This window comes from Camelina sativa, chromosome 5 (assembly GCF_000633955.1).
Source record: "Camelina sativa cultivar DH55 chromosome 5, Cs, whole genome shotgun sequence".
Lineage (NCBI taxonomy): Eukaryota > Viridiplantae > Streptophyta > Magnoliopsida > Brassicales > Brassicaceae > Camelina > Camelina sativa.
This window is the reverse complement of record NC_025689.1, coordinates 13112602-13127666: the sequence shown is the minus strand read 5'-3', so window position 1 is coordinate 13127666 and position 15065 is coordinate 13112602. Positions and strand designations below refer to the sequence as shown.

The 15065-nt window shown below is 38.2% G+C and overlaps 2 protein-coding genes and 3 long non-coding RNA genes across 10 annotated transcripts; 4 read left to right on the top strand and 1 right to left on the bottom strand.

The window, feature by feature from the left end:
- LOC109133091 (tropinone reductase homolog At2g29150-like) lies at positions 119 to 1675 on the top strand. Its single transcript, XM_019245898.1, has 5 exons — positions 119 to 264; positions 355 to 562; positions 661 to 874; positions 956 to 1062; positions 1322 to 1675. The coding sequence occupies exons 1-5, from the start codon at positions 200 to 202 to the stop codon at positions 1511 to 1513; spliced, it is 786 nt and encodes a 261-aa protein (XP_019101443.1). The 5' UTR covers positions 119 to 199; the 3' UTR covers positions 1514 to 1675.
- On the top strand, positions 3247 to 4958 carry LOC104786750. 3 transcript variants are annotated; one of them, XR_002038035.1, is made up of 5 exons: positions 3252 to 3436; positions 3696 to 3809; positions 4022 to 4106; positions 4228 to 4337; positions 4468 to 4958. It is a non-coding gene; the product is annotated as an uncharacterized LOC104786750 (long non-coding RNA). The 3 variants fall into 3 exon arrangements; XR_767636.2 differs by having other exon boundaries at positions 3247 to 3436; positions 3976 to 4337; XR_767635.2 differs by having other exon boundaries at positions 3251 to 3436; positions 4022 to 4337.
- On the bottom strand, positions 5992 to 7785 carry LOC104786751. 2 transcript variants are annotated; one of them, XR_767637.2, is made up of 2 exons: positions 7557 to 7785; positions 5992 to 7188 (listed from the first exon to the last, which is right to left on the bottom strand). It is a non-coding gene; the product is annotated as an uncharacterized LOC104786751 (long non-coding RNA). The 2 variants fall into 2 exon arrangements; XR_767638.1 differs by having other exon boundaries at positions 7588 to 7784.
- LOC104786753 (tropinone reductase homolog At2g29150-like) lies at positions 7965 to 9327 on the top strand. 3 transcript variants are annotated; one of them, XM_010512201.2, is made up of 4 exons: positions 7965 to 8102; positions 8200 to 8407; positions 8510 to 8729; positions 9079 to 9327. In XM_010512201.2, the coding sequence occupies exons 1-4, from the start codon at positions 8038 to 8040 to the stop codon at positions 9087 to 9089; spliced, it is 504 nt and encodes a 167-aa protein (XP_010510503.1). In that variant the 5' UTR covers positions 7965 to 8037; the 3' UTR covers positions 9090 to 9327. The 3 variants fall into 3 exon arrangements, with proteins under 3 accessions (XP_010510503.1, XP_010510502.1, XP_019101446.1); XM_010512200.2 differs by lacking the exon at positions 9079 to 9327 and having other exon boundaries at positions 8510 to 9049; XM_019245901.1 differs by lacking the exon at positions 9079 to 9327 and having other exon boundaries at positions 8006 to 8095; positions 8510 to 9048.
- Positions 9817 to 10289, top strand: LOC104786754. The gene is made up of 2 exons (XR_002038036.1): positions 9817 to 9969; positions 10080 to 10289. It is a non-coding gene; the product is annotated as an uncharacterized LOC104786754 (long non-coding RNA).

Here is a 15065-nt window from a genome sequence, read left to right as displayed (position 1 = left end):
GAAACTAAGAACAAGAAGCCTATCCATTGGTCAGGACCACTATCTTAGATATTTTAGTCATTGTTCTCTGATCTCACACGACTACATAATATTTCCACCACACATACAAACATATTAATTTCACACTTATCTGATCCAGATTCATTGTATACATAAAATTTGTGGCTTTTCTGGTCACTTCAAGTAAGATACAAGAAAAATGGAGAAAAGATGGAGTCTTCAAGGTATGACTGCTCTTGTGACCGGTGGCTCTAAAGGCATCGGGTGAGTCATGAATGTTTTATATGTTTTTTGTAATGTATTGTGATATTTTGGTACGGAAGAACCAACTATGTTAGTGTGTTTCATGAACAGGGAAGCTGTGGTGGAGGAATTATCAATGTTGGGAGCAAGAGTCCACACATGTGCAAGAGACGAAACTCAACTTCAAGAAAGCTTACGTAAATGGCAAGCAAAAGGGTTTCAGGTTTCCACTTCTATCTGCGATGTTTCTTCTCGTGAGCAACGAGAGAAACTCATTGAAACCGTTTCCTCTCTCTTCCAGGGAAAACTGAACATCCTTGTAAGTTTACATATATATAAGCTTCTCCTTCTTGGGCTTGGGATGTACAAGAATCAAACATAGTGTTTTGTTGTATCTATCAATCTATACATATGTAGGTAAACAATGCGGGAACGTTTATAGACAAGCCGACTACAGTGTTTACAACAGAAGAATACTCGTTTATAATGGCTACAAATCTCGAGTCGGCTTTTCATCTCTCACAGCTTGCTCATCCTTTACTAAAAGCTTCAAGTTCAGGGAGCATCGTTTTCATTTCCTCTGTTTCTGGGGTTGTGCATACCGGTTCATCCATCTATGGAGCAACTAAAGGTATATTATATGTATGTATATATTCAAACAGCGACTGATGCATCGTGTTCTGAGACTTAATTATATAAATGTGTGTTTTAGGAGCTATGAATCAGCTGGGAAGAAACTTAGCATGCGAGTGGGCAAGTGACAACATAAGGGTTAACTCTGTGTGTCCATGGGTCATAGCAACTCCTTTAGTTGCCGATGTAAGGCTATTTATTAGAAATTTATAAAAACAAAGATGTCCTTCATACTACAAAAATAAGATAAAGAATTAAATTATTACATATGAATCTTTCACTTAAGCCAAAGATCATATATTTCTTACTTCGTAATTTAATTTTAAGTGAACATCTCTCAGATTATTAAGAATTTTTTAAAATAATTACATGTGATTTTTTAATTAATTAAGTCAAAGCTATATTATTACTTCATAGTTTTAACATGAGTGAAAAAAATTCTCAGATGCTCAGAGATGAAAAGGTTAACAAAGCAGTGGAGAGTAGGACACCGATGGGGCGTGTTGGAGAGGCAAATGAAGTCTCATCGCTTGTGGCATTTCTATGTCTTCCTGCAGCTTCCTATATAACAGGTCAAACTAATTGCGTTGATGGAGGTTTCACTATCAACGGCTTTTCTTACAAGCCTCAGCACTAAACCGTTGATTGTTTGTTTTTGTTTCATGTGTTTTTTTTTTTCTTGGAATTCAAAATTGCAATATGTAGCAACTTAAGGAGACCTTTTCTTTTGTTAATTAAAAAAAAAGGTATGTAAAGAGACGATTAAGATATATTTAGATTGATGAAATAAAAAGCAAAAGAGTTTAAAATTCTTCTCAAAATTGTTAAGAAATATGGCTTACAAAAATCTTCAGTGCAGCAAAATTACAGAAAAATAGAATGTAGTTGGTGATTTAGGTTTTGGGGGTTTTTATACTTGTTGGACATGGGCTGCGCCTAATATGCCACTCGGTCCAACAAGACTCACTAATTGTAATTTCGATCCGACGAAATTGGATACAAGTCATTAATAATCCGCAAAGGACAATCTCGGGAATTCACGACGCAAACCCTAGAGAATCCTAGGTCAACAGTCCGCTATATAAGGAAATAACATTTATTGGGAACATCATCCTGACCCCGGACAATACCCGGAGAGCAATACTTTGCATTATTATCTTTTGTGTAATTCATTTTCCACTTTCGAGCTCATCAATATTAGCTTGTTAGTTCTCCTGTGAACTGACGAGCTCAATCTTGACTCGTGCTAGTGACGACCTCACGTTTTCATCGTTAATAAAAGAATCAGCTTCAGTCTTTCCCTAAATACTTATTTACTTAGTATTGTGCAATCCCCGGTACAAACAATACTCATTACAGAAATAGGAAAACCAAAAGCAGTTAAGGAAAAACAAAATAAGCCGTGGAGGAAATGGACCGATCGGTCCAACAGAGTTTGTTACGTTTGGGATTGATAGATCTTTCGATCTATGTGTTGGACGGATTAGTCCGCAGCTTTCGGAAATTTGCTTCTATGACGTCGTGGGAACGGATCGATCGGTCAGTTTGCTGGAATGATTGATCCGGCAGCTTCTAGAATTTTGCTTCTTTAACGTTGTGGGAACAGATCAATTGGTTAGTTGGCTGGACCGATCGGTCCGTTTTTGTCTTCAAACACCAACTATATGTTTCTGCTTCGAACTCCCGTTTTTGACACGAACAAGTTCTAAAACCTTCAAACTCCAACATAGCGTCCAAATACCTGAATAAGATTCAAGATACAACCAAAAATATACAAAAGACGCGACTCAAAAATGACAAAAGACGCTTACCTTGTACTGTAAACCGTACTTTTGGGCCGCAACAGTCACAAAGACAAATTAGTGCGAATTCGCTTACTTTAAGGTGTTTTTGAGATTTTATATTGTAGAGAGATTTAACTCTTTTTTTATTCTTTGCAATAATTATATTATGATATTTTCTTCTATCTCTATCATGTATTGTAAGTCCATATTGGAGTACGTTCAGGCCCGGCCCACCTCTAAAGCAGCTAAAGCATCTACTTTAGGCCACATAATATATTGAAATGATTTGTGTAAGTTAACAAAACTAGTTCTTAGCTAAGTTGGTTATGCTGTTCGAAAATATGATCTTGGTCACAGGTTCGATTCTCAGAGGGAGCAGCCCTGAGTACGTTTATCGTTTCATTGGGGTATTAGACCTTGTTTATCGGCAGTCTCTTAAAGGGGTTGATATTGTTTTGGAGGAAAAAAATAATTCAAAACAAAAGAAAAATGCTAAGGGAGGTTGTTATATCGTATACTCATCTTTGCTCTAAGAGATGCTACGTGTCGTTTTTGTGTTGGCCAGAAAACAAATACACAAGAGAAATTTTTTTTTTTGGGAAGCTCGATTTTTATTTACTTTCGTCTCTCTCTCTTTCTCTGGCGATCACAATCCCGAAACGAGAAAAGATGAAATTTGAATGTGTTTGGAATCGAAGGAGAAGGTTCACTTCCTCTGTTTCGAAATTGTAAGGGTTACTTCGATTCACACTCTTCTTCTTCGTCTCCGTCTCCAGGTATGAAAAAATTGGGTTCCGATGTATTTTAATTCGATCTTTACTTTGGGATTTGAATTGGTTTTGTGCTTCCTTTCCTCTTTAGATTTCTTCAATAGGTTTCTTCGGCGTAATCTGATTAGGGATTTACATTATTTCCTCTCGAATTTTTCTTCTTGTATCGCTTCTGAATATGTTAATCTTTCGGGATTCATTGTTTTTATGATTTGTGTTCATATGTATATGCGTCTGATATAATTATGGTGGGAAAATTTTGCAGCTTGACAATGCCTCGCTATGATGACCGCTATGGAAACACTCGTCTCTATGTTGGCCGTTTATCATCTAGGACTCGTACCAGGGATCTTGAACGTCTTTTTAGCAGATACGGAAGGTAAATTTCTCGATATCCTCCAGGATTTGCACGGTTTTAACTTTAGTTTGGTTATGATCATGAGTTTTAAAAAGATTGTGTGTTGTGTTGTGTATAGGTGTTGTGTTGTGTTGATGTGAACTTTGTGTTGTACCAGTTTGAACTTTATGTGTTGTGTTGTGTATAGGTGTTGTGTTGTGTTGATGTGAACTTTATCTGTTTTACCATGGAAGGTATGGAACGAGGTGATGAGATCGCTCCGAGTCTCGTCGCAGCCATGGAAGACTCTGCTGCTTCCGTCGTTGTTTGATCACTTAGGTACGCTGATTCTCACTGGTGCCTTGATACATTAGCTACGCTCTGTCATCTTAGAGCTTCTCTGAAACGTCCGATGATTCCAATTTTTTACGAGGTCGATCCTTCTCATGTCCGCAAACAGAGCGATCGTAAGGATTTTGTGAAACACTCGAATAGATTTGGTGAGGAGAAGATTGAGAGATGGAGAGGTGCTATGAAATTAGTTGGGAATCTCTCTGGTTTTGTTTGGAGGTAGGATACATGATCTCATCTGCATTTATAATCATGTTAGACATACTCATAGATGATGAATTGAATTTAGGATGATAGTGATTGCTGCTGTTTGTTTGATGTTATGTGGTGTGTTTTTGGAATTTGGCAGAGAAGACTGTGTTGATGATGATATGATTGGGCTTGTGGTGAAGAGAGTTTTAGCTGAAGTGAGCAATACACCAGAGACAGTGGGAGAATACACTGTTGGCTGGAATCACGTGTCAAGGATTTGATGGATGTGTTTGATGTTGAATCCAGTTCTGGCGTTCAAGTCCTGGGGCTTTACGGTATGGCTGGTATTTGGAAGACGACTCTTTCAAAAGCTTTCTATAACAAGATCATTCGGAACTTTAGTCGCAGAGTTTTCATCAAAAATGTTAGAGAAAGATCATCGGACCAAGACGGCTTAGTCAATCTACTTCTATATCAAGTTTGAGTTTCATATTTACTATCTCTAGTTTAACAAGTTTGAGTTTCATATTTACTATCAAATCTCAAAAAACAATTTTTTCAAAAAATAAATGCTTGCAAGATGATTTGGCTGAGAATATTTGGGAAAAATTTGGAGGTAATCAGAATTAAAATTAATCATTCTTTCCATTTATAAATTGCATTTCTGTTGTAATATATATTAATGTTTTTATTATGTTTTGTATGTTTAAAAATTAATAAAAATGGAATATTTTCTAATTTTATAAAATCTTAAATGTTTACACATTTATACCACTTCTATTACATTTAAAATTTTTAAATTTTAAAAAACAATAGTTTCAAAAATAAGAGACCCAAAATAGGAACCTACCAATAAATGAGAAAATTTTATCTAAGAGATCATGAATTCTTATATTCGAAACAGTACACAATTAATTCATAAAAAATTTAAGAACTCCCCTTACTCCAACCCACCGATAAACATGCTCTTAGGTCTGTAAAGGCCACAATAAAAAATCTCCATTCAAACTTCTTTTGCTCCATTCAAGAAAATAAAATAAAAAAATCTTACTAACTTCGAAGCCTATCCATGTGTTAAAAATAGAAGTATTTTCATAAATAACCTTTTTAATTATAAATAAAAGTTGTAAGCGAAGTTTTTCCATGTATTTAAGACTTCTAGTTTCAGTTTTCTTTTGTGAGGGCGCTAATGAAAAAGAAAAGGGACTAAGAGCATGTTTATAGGTGGGTTGGAGTAAGGGGAGTTCTTAAATTTTTTATGAATTAATTGTGTACTGTTTGGAATATAAGAACTCATGATCTCTTAGATAAAATTTTCTTATTTATTGGTAGGTTCTTATTTTGGGTCTCTTATTTTTGAAAAAATTGTTTTTTAAAATTTAAAAATTTTAAATAGAATATAAGTGGTATAAATGTGTAAACATTTAAGATTTTATAAAATTAGAAAATATTCCATTTTTATTAATTTTCAAACATACAAAACATAATAAAAACATTAATACATATTACAACAGAAATGCAATTTATAAATGGAGAGAATGATTAATTTTAATACTGATTAGCTAAAAATTTTGCCAAAATATTCTCAACCAAATCATCTTGTAAGCATTTATTTTTTGAAAAAATTGTTTTTTGAAATTTGATAGTAAATATGAAACTCAAACTTGTTAAACTAGAGATAGTAAATATGAAACTCAAACTTGATATAGTAGTAGAGAATACTAAATAAGAGTCATCATGAATCATGATTTAACTTTTGATGGATATGTTACATAGGTGAAAAGAGAAGATTTTGATGAAGAGAAATAGATTGTGATGAAGATTGTGATGAAGACAAAGGTTCACATCTAGATTTCAAAAAGAAACCTAGAAACTAGAAAACAAAGCTTGTTGGTCTTACTGTTGTTTGGCTTCAACTTTCTTCTTCTGCCATAGCCTGTCGACTCCACTGTCGGCATCACCCTATATCGTTTCAAGAAAGTGTTAACAATGTCAGTGTACACCCCATCAGCATCGAGATGACCAATGCATGATCCTTTGATGTGATCAACCTGTTAGTAGCCGAGCTGCATTATTAATCCAAAAACAAACAAGAACAAGACGTTATACTAGCTGAATCTAAAGCATTGAAACAAGTGGGATCTTTATGAATGAGATCACACATGATGGTAGCAGCAAGCGAGAATACTCCACCCCCAAAATCTTTTGCCCTCCGAAAGATAATGTATAAGCATTCAGGCAACAAGCTCTCCTCGGAACCATAGACCACTTGGAGGTATTACGAAGAACATAATCAATCACTTTAATAACGTGGTTTAGGAACACTCACCACTTCCGAAGCCCTTCTCCTTCTAAGCTTCATGATGATTTTAGAGGCAGGGGAGATGATAACTCTATTAATTGAACCCTACCTTTTAATATATGGAAAAAAACACTCAACCAGTTTTGCGAACCTCAAACACCGACCAAAGCCTACAGTGGTCTCTCAGGTCTTATTACACGAATCAAACGGTCATTTTCCACTTAAACCTTTGGAATTTGAAGTTATTCACAGGGACTATAGTCAAAACTCAAAGCTTTCTTTGGCCGAGTTCACAACCGCTCTAATATCTTCAAGGACACATCCTGACCGCCAGCATGATCAGTATGTTGGTGTCACCGTGCTATACGTGGTTCAAAGGGCTCTAACTGACTTGGCTGCACTGGTGGTTGAAACTCCATGATTCTCTCTAAAGCCCAAACCTTCACAAACTGAAGCGGAGACTTTCACCACCACGGTCTCTTTTTCCCTACTACCAGCGAGATGCTCTTTCAAGACACCAATATCGCGATAAATCCTAGCTAAAACAGCCATAGCCAACCTAACTCCCTGAGCAAGCTGAATCGCACCCGGAAAAAGCTTCTCAACAACACATCACCACAATTGGAGAAAACGATACGCAAGAACCTCAAAACCATGATTACAAGAACAATACGACTAAGAAAGCAACTTCGTCAATATTCTTCTCTAGTGGTTTAGTTTAGTGGCTAGTCCAATGATTACAAGAAGCTTGCTAACATGTTTATCGCAAAAACAGACACAAAGCAATCAATCATGGCTAATTTTGTTAATCCTAATTACAATTATGCCTAAAAACACAAACAGACACTGATTATTCAAACATCCCTAATTTTCAAAAATCAAAGAACCCTAATTTCTAAATCCTCAATAAACAAGAATTCTTACAATCAAAAAGAGACTCATACCACGAGAAAGAGATTGCTGAAGGAGATTTACCGATTGGTTCCGATTTGAGAGAAAAATCTCTTCCGATTGCAGAGGCGAAAGAAAGAGAGAGAAGAGGAAGAAAGAGAAACACGAGAAGTTTTTTTTGTTTCTTAACAAAAACTTTCGTCCAGTAGCACGCTGACACGTAGCGTCTCTTACAACAGATATGGGGATACTATATAACAACTCCCCTTAGATTTTTTTCTTTTGTTTTGCTTTATTTTTTGGCATAAAAAAACTAAAAATCAGGGGTTGAACACCCGATAAACAAGGTCTAAGGGAGTAAGTATTGGTCAGGACCACTATCTTACATATTTTAGTCATTGTTCTCTCATACGACTACATAATATTTCCACACCACACATAAAAACATCTTAATTTCACACTTATCTGATCCAAATTCATTGCAACATAAAATCAGTGGGCATTTCTGGTCACTTCAAGTAAGATACAAAAAAAATGGATAGAAGATGGAGTCTTCAAGGTATGACTGCTCTTGTAACCGGTGGCACTAAAGGTATCGGGTCAGTCCACATCTTATATATATGCTCTTTTATTGTGTTTTGATATTCAACTATCAAAGTACTAACTACGTACGTTTGCCTGTGAGATCATGAACAGGGAAGCTGTGGTGGAGGAACTATCTATGTTGGGAGCAAGAGTCCACACATGTGCAAGAGACGAAACTCAACTTCAAGAAAGCTTACGTAAATGGCAAGCAAAAGGGTTTCAGGTCACCGCTTCTGTCTGCGACGTTTCTTCTCGTGAGCAACGAGAGAAACTCATGGAAACCGTTTCCTCTCTCTTCCAAGGAAAACTCAACATCTTTGTAAGTATACATATATAAGCTTCCTTCTTGGACTTGGGATGTACAAGAACCAAACATAGTGTTTTTGTTGTATCTATCTATCTAATATCTATACATATGTAGGTAAACAATGCGGCAACGTTTATAGTCAAGCCGGCTACAGAGTTTACAGCAGAAGAATACTCGTTTGTAATGGCTACAAATCTCGAGTCAGCTTTTCATCTTTCACAGCTCGCTCATCCATTATTAAAAGCTTCGAGTTTAGGGAGTATCGTGTTCATATCCTCTGTTTCTGGAATTGTGCATACTGATACCGGTTCATGCATCTATGGAGCAAGTAAAGGTATATATGTATGTATATATTCAGACAGCGAATGGTCGACTTAATTAACTAACATATGTGTATATATAAATGCTTGTTTTAGTAGCTTTGAATCAACTAGGAAGAAACTTAGCATGTGAGTCAAGTGACAATATAAGGGTTAACTCTGTGTGTCCATGGGTCATAGCAACTCCTTTAGTTACCGATGTAAGGCTATTAAATTAGAAATTTATAAAAACAAAAATCTCCTTGATACTACAAAAATAAGATAAAATAATAAAATTATTACATGTGAATCTTAACATGTGAATCTTTAACTTAAGCCAAAGATTATATATACTTCGTAATCTTAATTGAAAAAAATTCTCAGATCCTCAGTGATGAGGAGTTTAAAAACGCAGTGGAGAGTACGACACCGATGGGACGTGTTGGGGAAGCAAATGAAGTCTCATCACTTGTGGCATTTCTATGTCTTCCTGCAGCTTCTTATATAACAGGTCAAACCATTTCTGTTGATGGAGGTTTCACTATTAACGGCTTTTCTTACAAGCCTCAGCACTAAACCGTAGACTGTTTGTTTTTGTTTGATTTGAAACTTAAAAAGATTCATTATACAATAATGATTTGAAACTTTGATCAATTAGCAAATCTTCAAGTTGAATGTCAACAAAATAGATGATTTGGATTTGTAGGTTTAGCGTTAATGCTGTATATACTTTTTGGGACCAAGTTCCTCTCTCTGCTCTGCGTAAATATTCATAACATAGAGTAAAAGAAGAGCACAACTTCGAGTCAAATTAAGAAAGATGGGCTTCGACACTCATCAACTTACTCGATCAAGCCCAAAGACATAATCATGTGATATAACAGTATTATGCTTTACGATCCCTATGCAAAATGATGACTCAACTGACAGATGGTTTCTCTATTGAAGATGTTGACTATATAAAAAGCGATTTTTGTTTGGGACACTTAAATTATGTAGGTGTTAGACAAAAATATATTAAAGATGATTCATGCAAAAACAAAACAAAAAGATCGATATTTTAAAATATCTTTCTCCAACAATAATTTATCAACCACACGTACAAAAATACTCAATAATATAATTGACACTTATCTGATCCACACTCACAGTATACTTATACTTTGTGGCATTTTTGGTCACTTCTAGTAAGATACAAGGAAAATGGATAAAAGATGGAGTCTTCAAGGTATGACAGCTCTTGTAAGTTGTAACCGGTGCAGCTAGCGGAATCGGGTTCGTCTTTCTTGTCTCTTTATCATCTCTACTACTCTCTGTTATATGCTTCTATTATAACATCCTAAATAGTCAAGATTTCAAGGAATAGAAGTTTGTGTATTGTTTAGGTATGCCATAGTGGAGGAATTAGCTGGTTTTGGAGCTAGAATCCATGTATGTGACATATCTGAAGCTAAGCTCAATCAAAGTTTAAGCGAATGGGAAAAGAAAGGGTTTCAAGTGAGTGGTTCAATATGTGATGTAACATCTCGTCCTGAGAGAGAAAAGCTGATGCAAACCATCTCCTCGCAGTTTGATGGCAAACTCAACATTCTTGTTAGTAAATGATCTTGATATACAAACAGCTAAGCATATTCGCTTGAAGAAATTTTTTAAATGATAATGTTTTTTTGTTCAACATAGGTTAATAATGTTGGCGACCTCCGCGCAAAGCCAACAACAGAATGAAAGAGGATTTCAATTTCTGTTATGAATGGAAGAATTAAGTTGTCTCTTATTGATAGATGAACAGAGGTATTTATACAATGGAGATCCTAAGTATCAGGAATATATGATAAGCCTAAATATTAGATAGATTACAACAAGATATATTATGTAGTTATCTCTATACCCCCCCTCAAGTTGGAGGGGAAAGATCTTGAATCTCCAACTTGGACAGCAAATATTCAAATGTTGGAGCAGGTAGAGCTTTTGTAAGAATGTCTGCAGGCTGCTCCTTAGTAGTGATATGATCTGTAGTGATAAGCTTGTCTTGAACCGCATCACGGACGAAATGACAATCTGACTCAACATGTTTAGTCCGCTCATGAAAAACAGGGTTAGCAGCAATATACAAGGCAGACTGACTGTCACAAAACATCCGCATAGGTTGAGGATGACCGACACCAAACGTAGACAACAACTGCTTAAGCCATTTAAGTTCCTTCAACGTGTACGCCATAGCACGATATTCCGATTCAGCAGAAGACTGAGACACAGTATCCTGTTTCTTTGTCTTCCATGAAATTGGAGAAGGACCAAGAAGAACAATGTAGGCACTAACAGAGCGACGAGACAAAGCACAACCATTCCAATCAGCATCACAATAGGCGGTGAGTCGCAGATCAGAATCAGAACGAAGAAGAATTCCATGACCCGGAGAACCCTTAAGGTAGTGGACCGTACGAATAGCAGCATCCTAATGATCTTGACGAGGTGCTTTCATAAACTGGGACAGAATGTGAACAGCATAACACAGCTCCGGTCTTGTGAAGGTCAAGTAAATAAGGCGTCCCACCAAACGTCGATAAGCCGCAGGATTGTCATAGAACGGACTATCATTGCGGAGAAGCGTATGATTAACCTCCATAGGAGTAGGCACATGTTTGGAACCAAGAAGACCAGTCTCAGCAATGATATCTAAGGCATATTTACGTTGAGAAATAAAAATGCCTTCTGTATTTCGAGCCACCTCAATACCAAAAAAGTACTTGAGTTTCCCTAAGTCTTTCATGTGAAAACACTGACTGAGGTAGTTCTTAAACTTCTGTATAGTGGAGAGATCATTGCCAGAAATAACAAAATCATCAACATATACCAAGATATGTAGACAAACCTTCCCTTTAATGTAAGAAAAATGAGAGTAATCAGGCCGACTCTACTTAAAACCATAAGACTTCAATGCAGTACTTAACTTAGCAAACCAACACCGAGGCGCTTGCTTAAGCCCGTAGATGGCCTTATGCAGCCGACACACCTTAGTAGGATCCGGATTTTCAAAGCCAGGAGGGAACTTCATGTACACCTCCTCATGTAAGTCACCATGCAAAAATGCATTCTGCACATCCATTTGGTGTACCTCCCATCGTTTGGCAGCCGCAATCTCAAGTAGAACTCGCACAGTAGTAGGCTTAACAACCGGAGCAAATGTATCCTTGTAATCAACACCTTCACGTTGACGATTCCCAAGAGCCACCAAGCGTGATTTGTAGCGAGCAATCGTACCATTGGCATGATGTTTGATCTTATAAACCCATTTACTACCAATCGCTGTTTTGCCTGGAGGAAGAGTAGTCTCATCCCACGTGTGTTGCATAGTAAGAGAAGAATACTCATCCTTCATAGAATCATTCCAAACATCGTCCAAAATGGCTTGTTTAAAACTCGTAGGTTCAACAGCAGAAGTAATCGCAGCCATGAAAGCCTTGTGACCAGTGGAAAAATTAGCTTGCGATAGATAATTAACAATGGGATAAGGTGTGTTACCTGGAACCGAATGAGGAGAACCAGGATTAGACGACAATGAAGTGAGAGAGGGGGAAGCGTGCACATGTGAAGTCTTGACAACATAGTCCTTAAGTAGAACAGAGGGTTGTCGCACCCGATGACCACAACCGAGTAGCTCAGGAAGACCAGGTGATGTAGGATCAGATGTATCAGAAGACACAACCGGAGACTCGACTATTGGTGAATCAGCCGGCCTAGGAGAGAGAGGTGGAGAATCAACTGGAGTAATAGCCTGATCAGTAGTAGGAGAAGCCGGAGATGAAGTAATAGTATCAGGAACAGGGGAAGTAGGAGACGAAGGACGCGGTGGAACAGAGTCTGATATAGATTGCAGAGTCGGAACCGGTGTCAACAACGGAGTAGAGGAAGGTAATGTAGGAGACCAGTCATCAATGACACAGGACGAAGGAGTCATTAGAGACGGTTCATGAACAGAATCGGAGAGACCGGGAAACTGTTCTTCAAGAAAAATAACATCACGACTTGTAAAGAATTCTCGTCTCTCAATGTCGTAGAGCCGCCAAGCTTTCTTACCATAAGGATAGCCCACGAATATGCATTTCCTACTGCGATCACTAAACTTGTCCTTGTCACGCGGACGTCGGTGAGAGTAACACAGACAGCCAAACGTGCGAAGTGAGTCATAAGAAGGAGAAGTTCCATACAGTATGTCATACGGTGTCTTCCCGTGAAGCAGAGGAGTAGGGGTACGATTAATTAGATGAGCCGCAGTCAACACACTCTCACCCCAGAACCGAACAGGAAGCTGAGCTTGAAAGAGAAGGGCACGAGCAACGTTTAGAATGTGACGGTGTTTACGTTCCACTCGGCCGTTCTGCTGTGGTGTATCGACGCATGATGTCTGATGTTCAATGCCATGTTGACGAAAGAAGGAAGAGAGAGCCATAAACTCAGTCCCATTGTCCGTACGGACAGCTTTGACAGGGCAGCCAAACTGTTTGTCACTCATGGCACAAAAATTATGTATCAAATTTTTGACTTCAGACTTAGCTAACATAAGATAGATCCAGACAGCTCTTGAGTAGTCATCAACAATAGTTAAGAAATAAGCAGCTCCACAAGAAGAAAGAGTGCAATAGGGTCCCCAAACATCGCAGTGTATCAAACCAAAAGGAGTCGAAGCTTTATTAATACTTTCATGAAAAACAGTCCGTGTTTGTTTAGCACGGAAACAAATATCACATGAATGTTTATCACCAAAATCAACTTTCAAACTATCTAAAACCGGTAATTGAGAAAGAACTTTGTATGAAGGATGGCCAAGACGACGATGCCATAAAACCGAAGGAGAGATGTTGCCCTTGCCAGCTTGATGAACATGTGCAACCTTGACACCCTTGAAATAGTAGACTCCCTCTCGCTCTACACCGGCGCCAATCAGGGTCCTCGTAAAACGGTCCTGTAAAACACATAGAGTATCAGTGAAAATAGCAATGCAACCGGTCTGTTTAAGAAGACGAGACACCGAAATCAAAGTACAAGTGAAGTCGGGAACATATAAAACATTGGACAAGTAATAGTCCCCATTCAGTTGCAAAGTGCCTATTTTCGTAGCACGAGAGGCAGTGCCATCTGGAAAAGTAACCGCAGAAGGTAGTATATCAAGAGTATTACGCAACAAAGACAAATTGCCTGTCATGTGATGCGAAGCACCAGTGTCTATAATGACATCAGTGAGAGCGGTTTTACCAGACAATTTCTCCGTAGACAGTTGACTCTGCTGGTTTTGAAGCAACGTAATGAGAGCAGAGATTTGATCAGTCGGAACAGAAGAGAGTGTATTGCTGACAGTAGCTGATGCTGCATTCACACGACCACGACCTCGACCACCAGAGAAGGATGAACGACCGCCACCGCGACCACCGCGACCACCACGACCAGAGGAAGAACGTTGTTGTTCAAAGAACCAATCAGGGTAACCATGGAGAAGAAAGCACTCTGAAGCTTCATGACCCGTACGTTTGCAGTGACTGCAGGAACGATTAGGATCACGACTGCGAGTGGTAATAGCAGCAACATCAGGAGAAACAGAGTGAGGAGCAAACTCTGTTTTGACGGAGAAGCCGACAACATCTTGCTTGACTTCAGAAGCACGCATGTTGTTGAGATGTTGTTCCGCACGAATCACGCGAGAATAAACACTATTCAAGTCCGGCAATGGATCTTCATCAATGATCTGAGACCTAATAGTGCTGAAGCGAGATTCATCAAGTCCAAAGATAAATTTGTGAACCCGTCTGTCTTCACGTTCCTTGTCAAGTTCAGGAGCAGCAGCGCAGGTGCAGGGAGTAGTAGAGGTAAAAGTCTGTAACTCTTCCCAGAGTTTGGATAGACGGCCATAGAACTCAAGAACAGACTGACCGTTCTGTTTGCAGTTGGTAATGTCGTCCTCCAAAAGATGTTTTCGAACACCGTTTTTGACAGAGAACCGACGTTTGAGAGATTCCCAGAGTTTGAAAGCTTTGGGAACATGAGAAACAGTAGAACGAACTTGTGGATTAATAGCAGTACGTATCCAACCCACAATCATAGAATTAGTAGAGATCCATCGAGCAAGGTCGGGGTTAGAGGTTGGTTTGGGGATCGAACCATCAATAAACCCTATCTTCTGCTTAGCTTGAAGAGAATTCCAAAGCTCGGTGGCCCATTCAGAATAATTATCACCACGAAGTAAGACCGGGGTGATTAGGGAACCTGGATTGTCAGATGGATGCAGAGTGTATGGAGTCTCCGAGGAAGATTGGTCCATAGTAGTCGAAGAAGTAGAAGTAGAGGTAGTCATAGACATAGGAGAAGTAGTAGACATG